This window comes from Suncus etruscus, chromosome 18 (assembly GCF_024139225.1).
Source record: "Suncus etruscus isolate mSunEtr1 chromosome 18, mSunEtr1.pri.cur, whole genome shotgun sequence".
NCBI lineage: Eukaryota > Metazoa > Chordata > Mammalia > Eulipotyphla > Soricidae > Suncus > Suncus etruscus.
In genome coordinates this window covers 43,200,542-43,208,821 of record NC_064865.1, presented here as the reverse complement: position 1 = coordinate 43,208,821, position 8,280 = coordinate 43,200,542, and the positions used below count along the sequence as shown (strand labels likewise).

Here is an 8,280-nt window from a genome sequence, read left to right as displayed (position 1 = left end):
TCCAGGACTTTATCCATATCAGGCACTCACTCTTCCACTGAGCTACTCTCCTCACATAATCCTTTGTGATTATGTAAATCTTTTCTGATTTACAATCCACTAATTTATAGAAAATAAAATTGATGACAAAACACATAAACTAAAATTGCTACTGACAGCAAGGGTATTAATATGAGGAATTATACGGAACAGTTCTGAACTATCTGGACTCTGGTCAGAAAGAAATGACAAAAGAAAAATCAGACTCTCAAATAATGTACTCATTTTCATAATAATGCACACACAGAACTGCACATATAATCTTAAGCCAACAAACCAAGTGAAAGTGAAGAATTTTTTGGTTTTGTTTTGGTTTTGGGTCACACCCAGCAGCATTCAGGGGTTACTCCTAGCTCCTCGTTCTGCGCTCAGAAATCGCTCCTGGAAGGCTCAGGAGACCACATGGGATGCTGGGAATTAAACCCAGGTCAGCCAACCTACCATTGTGCTATCTCTCCAGCCCTTACAAGTAAAGGATGTTTTGGATTAGAAAAGCTGAACTTTAGGATTTTTGTTTGTTTTGTTTTGGAGTCACACCAATGGTTCTTACTCAGTTCTTACTCCTGGCTCTGTGTTCAGAGATCCCTCCTGGTGAGGCTCAGGGAACTTTATGGGATGATGGAGATCAAACCCAGCTTGGAGGGCCTGAGAGGTGGCACTAGAGGTAAGGCATCTGCCTTGCAAGTGCTAGCCTAGGACGGACTACGATTCAATCCCCCAGTGTCCCATATGGTCCCTGGAGCCAGGAGCGATTTCTGAGTACATAGCCAGGAGTAACCCCTGAGAGTCAAATGGGGGTGGCCCAAAAAACAAAACAACAACAACAAAAACCAGTGTGGTCACATACAAGGCAAGCATCCTACCTGCTATACTATCAGTCCAGCCCCCTGAACTCCATGTCTTACAAGTTTCCTGAATGCCCATGTGCTGACCAACTCAGGAAAGAGTGACAAGAGCCCTCCATGGGCCTGACTCAGACCCCTCAGATCACACACTTAGAATGTCCTTCCTGCCAGTAAAAATTATCTTTGCAATTTATTAAAAGAGGTGACTTGTACAAGCAAAGCAAAGTTTACACGTTTTCTCTATTTCTACAAAAAAGGGAGTAGGGCCAGAGAGAGAACACAATGGGTAGGGAGACGGCCTTGCACTCAGCCGACTCAGGTTTGACCTGATTAAAGACCTGATTCCAGTTCTTTATCACTTATCAACGAATTTAGATTCCAGTGAATCAGGCAACTCTGAGATCTTCTATTTTTCAACTCATTCTCCATGCAAAACTGTTACTCCTCTGTGGTCCAGTACTAGGGCCTTGGTGCTTCATCCTTCCTCAGGACAATTAAGCAGCAGTTTCACTTTCATGAGGAGCGAGGGCTTCGGGAAGAATTGTCCCACAGGGCCCCTGGAAATGAAACCTAGAATAGAGGCAAAGTAAAGCTCAGTTCCTGCGCAAAGTGAATGGATAACTTAAGCAAGACACACCAGAGTAGTTCCATGAGAGGAAATTCTAACTCATCAGCATGGCATTATTAATATCGTTGCCTAGTTGCAAGGTTGGGACCATTTTTTTTCTGCCTGGACCATCTGTACATTTGTCCATCACTCACGGGCCATAAATTACAGGCAGCAAAAAACTGCTCATGTCTGCCCCATCATGTACCACACAATTCATGAGTTATATGTGGCTGGTGGGCCAGATGTTCTAACCTTGTCTGGGTCTGACAACTCAATGGCCAGGGATTGGCCATTACATAAGGGGATGTATAGAGCAACTGTCTGAAATTTGTGTGCTATAAATAAGAACTTTATTTTAAGGGGTAAAAGGAGACATGATGATAAAGTACCTGACAATACATTTTGTGATTATACGCATTGACAAACTCATGATTGGAATTCTAAGTTGTTGTTTTTTTTTTAAAACTATATACAACATTAAAACAGTCTTCACACGTACTAGGGGCAGGAGAAAATTAAAGTCATATATCATGCAGATCATAAGGAGATTAGCTGAATCGAAAACCATGGGCCTTTTAAATCATTATGTCAGGATGTAGAGAGGGAAAAATCAAAGAGAAAGGAGGAGAAAGGAAAAAAATAATTTCTTCCTGGTGAGCCCTTGAGTACCAGATTCACAGTCTCTACTAGAAAGGAGAAAGTCTCTACTAGAAAGAAGAGATTTGCTATCTATTGCCTCTTTCCTAAGAAAGGGATTTCACATGTATCCCAGGTTCCCCTTCCACCAATTTATAGGATAAACTGTTCCTTACATCCATCTCAAACTTTCTACCAGTGATATGTCCCATAAAAATGAAAATATGTTGGGGCCGGAATGACAGCACAGCAGTTGGGTGCTTTGCCTTGCATGTGTCTGACCCAGAACAGACCAAGGTTCGATCCCTTGGTGTCCCATATGGTGCCCCTATCCAGGAGAGATTTCTGAGCTCATAGCCAGAAGTAACTCCTGAGCATCATTGGGTGTGGCCCATAAAAAAACAAAACAAAAATAAAAAAATTTAAATATGCCAAATACAGAACATCTGAAAAGTCTGTAGATCTGAGAAAGGGAAGAGTTCTACAGAGGTGGGGACATTTTCATACAACTAGTGCTTGCTTTCAAAATTGAGGTCGGGAGTCAGAGTGGCAATGCTATATAACAAAATTCACTCCATGCCTGGAGTTCATGGGGTCCAGGAGTTCAATACACATATTTAGGGGGAGCAAAAATTCAGAATCATAATCAACATTGGCTGGTAAAAATCTGCCACACCACCCCTCAGCCTGGAATCAGACTCAAGATAAAGCTAGCTGCAAACTTAATAGGCAAGATTATAAAACGATAATAAAACATCTTAATACAACAAGATTTTCCCCATGATAAACTGTTGCTACTTGACACAGTTTAAAAGAATTTTGTCATCTAAAAACAATAACAAACAAACAGAACAAACAAAAAACCCATACAGGGCCGAAGAGATAGCACAGCGGTACAGCGTTTGCCTTGTAAGCAGCTGATTCAGGACAGACATTGGTTCAAATCCCAGCAACCCATATGGTGCCCTGTGCCTGCCAGGAGCGATTTCTGAACCAGAGCCAGGAGAAACCCCTGAGCACTGCCGAGTGTAACCCAAAAATCAAAAAACAAACAAACAAACACAACCCATACACAAATGAACAGAACTTTGGAGTTTTAAATATTAGCAGTAAGATATGTTGGGCTCTGGAGATAGTACAGTCAGTAAGGCACTTGTCTTGCATGAGGCCAGCCCAGGTGCTTTTTTGATTTTGGTTTTTGATTTTGGCTATCTCTCCGGCCCTCAGCCCAGGTTCTATCCCTAAGCACCTTACATGGTCCCTCTGTGATTCCTGAGCACAGAGCCAGGAGTTAAGTCCTGATGTGGCTAAAAAAAAAAAAAAGTGGGGTGGGGGCAAGAGGAATATAGTACAGCAGGTAGGGTGTTTGCAGAGCACTGCCAAGAAGGACCCCTGAGTATGAGCCAGGAGAAATCCCTGATCACAGAGCCAGGTATAACCCCTGAGCACAGGCAAGTGTGGCCTCAAAACAAAACAAATAAAAAAAAAAGGAATAAAAGGACTGGAGAGATAGCATGGAGGTAAGGCATTTGCCTTGCATGCAGAAGGTCGGTGGTTTGAATCCCGGCATCCCATATGGTCCACCGAGCCTACCAGGAGCGATTTTTGAGCATAGAGCCAGGAGTAACCCTTGAGCAAAGCCGGGTGTGGACCGCCCCCCCCCCCCCCGGCAAAAAAAAAAGGAATAAATTTTCCCCGTCTGGAGGATCTATGCAAACTTTTAGAAGCAGCAGCCGTGGGCCCAGGGAAGGGTCAGAGTCAGAGGCAGGCCCATCTGGCCATGTTGAGGCTTAGAGATTCCCAAGCCCCAAGGAAAGTGCACAAATTCTAACGCATCATGGCCTAGCATGGACTTCAGTAAGCACCACCGTCATCGAGGGGTAGGGAATCTTAAAAATAAAGAAAATTGAATGAATAAAGCCGTCACGCCAGGTGCAGGGCTTCAGAGGAGACGTATGGCCTTGGGCATCTATACTCACTGGTTTCCAGGGAAACAGGACTAGCTCTGCCTCCCTTGGGTCTGTCTGCCCAAACATCTCAGTGCTCCCCCTTTCCTTTCAAGAGGGGATTGAGGCATGGGGATCTGCAGGGGTCTCCCCACAATGGTGCCTGTGCCTGACCTACACCCTACTTGGTTCTGCCCACGGCAGCCCGATGACGCTAGAACTGCATAAACTCCCACGGTGCCCACAACTCAGTCAGGAAACATGGAACTAATATGGACACCCAGGTCTGGCACATCTAGAGAGAAGAAGTATTTATAGTGAACGTTTACTTTTGCAGGGGGGTAGGGGATGGTGGCACCCAACAATGTGCAGGGCTTACTCTTGGCCCTCTACTCAGGGATCACTCCTGGCAGGCTCAGGGGGACCATACAGCAGCTGGGGACCAAACTGAGGTCAACTGGATTCCTGATGCAAGGCAAGGGCCTTACTGCAGTACTATTGATCTTGCCCCTGTGTTTTTACTTTTATTGAATTTTTATCAGAACAAGTCATTTGTTGTTTTCATCAACTATGTGCAGCCAAGTACTACAGTGATAATCCAACCCTGAATAATTGCTTAGTGGCATATTTGTCAAGTTTTTTTTTTTTTTGGGGGGGGCACACCCTAGGACGCTCAGGGGTTACTCCCAGCTATGCACTCAGAAATTGCTCCTGGTTCGGGGGACTATATGGGACACCGGGGATAAAATCAAGGTCCATCCTGGATTGGCTGTGCACATGGCAAACACCCTACAACTGTGCTATTGCTCCAGTCCCATATTTTTCAAGTTTTAAGGACATTGATGGACATGAAGTCATTCACATGGTTATTTAGGGTAGTTAGTGAAAGATTTTCAAGCACAAAAACCATCTGAGAGTAGTTTAAGTTTGAGGAAAGGACAAGTCCAAAGAGAAAACAGAGGTCAAGGCTCTGGTTTCTGTTGTGGGTGACAGCAGGTATCTATCACTGTTTCCCAGGATTTCTTAATTATAAGACTCACTCAGAAGGCCAGAGATAGTATAGTGGGCAGAGCATTTTGTCTTGTGTGTGGTCGACCCATGTTTGATCCCTGGAAGACCCCACATGGTCTTCCAACAGACATTGGAAGTGATTCCTGATCACTGATCTAGGAGTAAGCCCTAAGCTGGGGTGGCCTGCCCCAGATCACTCTTAAATAAACTCTGATTTTTCTTGTTAAATAAGGGCTGAAGTGATTTTCCTCTTTGGAGATTTGAGAATACCTGAAGAATTCTGTATGAAATTTTTATATACTAAAATAATACAATTATATTATTATTAAATTTAAAAATATATATATAATTTTATTATTATTTATTTTAAAATAAGTTTAGTTTTTTAATTTTGGTTTTTTGGCCATATCTGGCGGCACTTAGAAGTTACTCCTGGCTTTGTGCTTAGAAATCACTCCTGGCAGGCTCGGGTCCATCCTGGGTCAGCCGCGTGCAAGGCAAATGCCCTACCATTGTGCTATCGCTCTGGCCCCTATTATTATTAAATTAAATTAAAAAAAAAAACTTTAGGGCCCGGAGAGATAGCACAGCGGAGTTTGCCTTGCAAGCAGCCAATCCAGGACCAAAGGTGGTTGGTTCCCGGTGTCCCATATGGTCCCCCGTGCCTGCCAGGAGCTATTTCTGAGCAGACAGCCAGGAGTATCCCCTGAGCACCGCCGGGTGTGGCCCAAAAACCAAAAAAAAAAAAAAAAAAAACTTTAGTTTTTTGGGGGGGATTTTTGTTTTGTTTTGTTTTGGTTTGATTTGGTTTGGCTTTGGGGCCACACCCAGTAATTCTCAGGGATTACCTTGGTTCTGCATTCATAAAACACTCCTGGCAGGTTGGGGATGCCAGGGATCAAACCCGAGTCCATCCCAGGTTGGCCACGAGTAAAGCAAATGCACTACTGCTGTGTTATCACTCCAGCCCCTAAAATAACTTTAGTTTCATAAATAAATTGAAAAGTTTTTAATTCTTAAAAATAGTTTTAACTACTAAGTTAAATAATAATTTAGAGCATTTAATGATTTTTCTGTTGAGTGACAGATCCTATCCCAAGCACCTGGAAGAGCATCATAGGCACTCTGGAAGGATCTGGGGAATTCAATAAAAGGCTGGAGTTGAGAGGAATTCACAGAGGAGCGCCTTGCAGCTGGCAGGCACCAAGGGCTAGGAGCACAGAAGCCTGGCAGCCTTCAGCTAAACACAAACTCCCACTCTGCATCTGCACAGACCCTGACACAACTTAGGCCCACAGCTATAAGTCACAGGAGGGCCCTGGAGGCCTGGATCCCAGCTTGCCTGGAGTGATCTAATGGTACTGACTGGTCAGACATCATCCGAGATAGCCAGGAGACAGGCAGAACATGATGCAAACTAAACAAACTAATTAACACCTTGAAAATATAAATACATTTCAGGAGGAGGCCGAATCTATGAATTTATGTCTAAATTAGAATTGGGACAAAGAATCTAAACAAGTTGTGCGAGGTGAGCCTAAGAAGCCTCGTGAGATGGAGTTTAAAATGTAGACTGGGGCAGGAGGGATAACATGGAGGTAGGGCATTTGCCTTGCACACAGAAGGGCGGTGGTTCGAATCCCGGCCTCCCATATGGTCCCCCATGCCTGCCAGGAGCAATTTCTGAGTGTAGAGCAAAGAGTAACCCCTGAGCGCTGCCGGGTGTGACCCAAAAACAAAAACAAAACAAACAAAAAAAAAAACAAATAAAATGTAGGCTGCTGGTGCCAGAGAGATAGCACAACGGTAGGGCATTTGCCTTGCAGGCAGCCAACCCAGTACTGAAAGTGGTTCGATTCTAGCATCCTATATGGTCCCCTGAACCTGCCAAGAGTGAGTGATTTCTGAGCACAGAGCCATAAACCCTGAGCACCACCGGCGTGACCAAAAAACTGGGGAGAAAAAAAAAAAGTAGACTGCACAACTACAAACATGCTTGTAATCATGGTGCTTAAATAAAGAGATGTATAAAAATAGAAATAAAAATAAAATAAAATGTAGACTGATGCTATTAGTAGACAATACAGATGAAGAGGCTAGCAGGGATGAGGTAGTCATTTCTTTTTTGAAATTTTTTGTTTTGTTTTTGGGCCACACCCAGTGACGCTCAGGGGTTACTGCTGGCTATGCGCTCAGAAGTTGCTCCTGGCTTGGGGGACCATATGGGACGCCAGGGGATCGAACCGCGGTCCGTCCAAGGCTAGCACAGGCAAGGTAGGCACCTTACCTCTAGCGCCACCGCCCGGCCCCTCTTTTTTGAAAATTTTAAAAATTTACATTTTGGGCTAGAGAAAATACCAAGCTGGCACCCCCATAGGGTCACCTAAGCACTGTTGGGTATGGCTCAACCCTTCAGCCCCCAAATAAATATCTATATTGTTAGATTTTAATGTTAGGGTCCATGATTTACAAAACCACTTATAGAGTTTTCTGAATATAATATTCCAAAATAACACCCTCCACCAGAATGTCCCATCTCAGTCCTACACCCTCATTCCCATCATAGTGTTGTCAGTTCAATAAGTAGATCAGTTCTCAGAATCTATTTGCCTTTGGGACTCATCCTCCTGTCTTGGATCCTACAAACATTCAAGTTTTGTTTTGTTTTGGGAGCTACACCCAGGTGAGTTCAGGGCTTACTCTGGCTCTGTGCTCAGAGATCATGCCTAGTAGGTCTTGAGAGACCATCTGGGGCAGTCCCAGGACTTGAATTCAGGTCAGCCTTGTGCAAGGACAGTGCCCTGTATGCTGTACAATCTTCCGGTCCCTTTACTCTGAGTTTTCTTTTCCTTTTTTTTTTTTTTCTCCTTCCCTAACTTTTCTTACTTGTCCACAATGATACGTACGATGTTTTAAATGTTTCTACTTACTGAGGAAGATGAAAATAGACCTTATATGAATGAAATAAGGATACAAAAAAAAAATGAAATCAGGGATGTCACTTATTTTCTGCCCTAGAAAATTCATTCTTGACCCACCCTTGAAATATTTTGATGTTCTTTCAGGCAGACAAGAGCTTGACTCTGATATTACTTGTAATGTGGGTCACTAATATGCCACAATATATATCAGAAGCTTAATGTTCATTTCTCAGTGGGTAAGTTAGGAGATAACTGAATTTTGATAGATTAGT

At 43.5% G+C, this 8,280-nt stretch overlaps 1 protein-coding gene across 1 annotated transcript in view; it reads right to left on the bottom strand.

Annotated features, from left to right (window-relative positions):
* Positions 1 to 1,235: 1,235 nt before the first annotated feature.
* The window catches only part of SIRT5 (sirtuin 5), a 30,178-nt gene continuing 23,133 nt past the window's right edge, over positions 1,236 to 8,280 (bottom strand). The window contains exon 9 of the mRNA XM_049765274.1: positions 1,236 to 1,454. Within this exon, the coding sequence (XP_049621231.1) occupies positions 1,379 to 1,454 (76 nt within the window). The 3' untranslated portion in view covers positions 1,236 to 1,378. The remainder of the gene's footprint in view (positions 1,455 to 8,280) is intronic.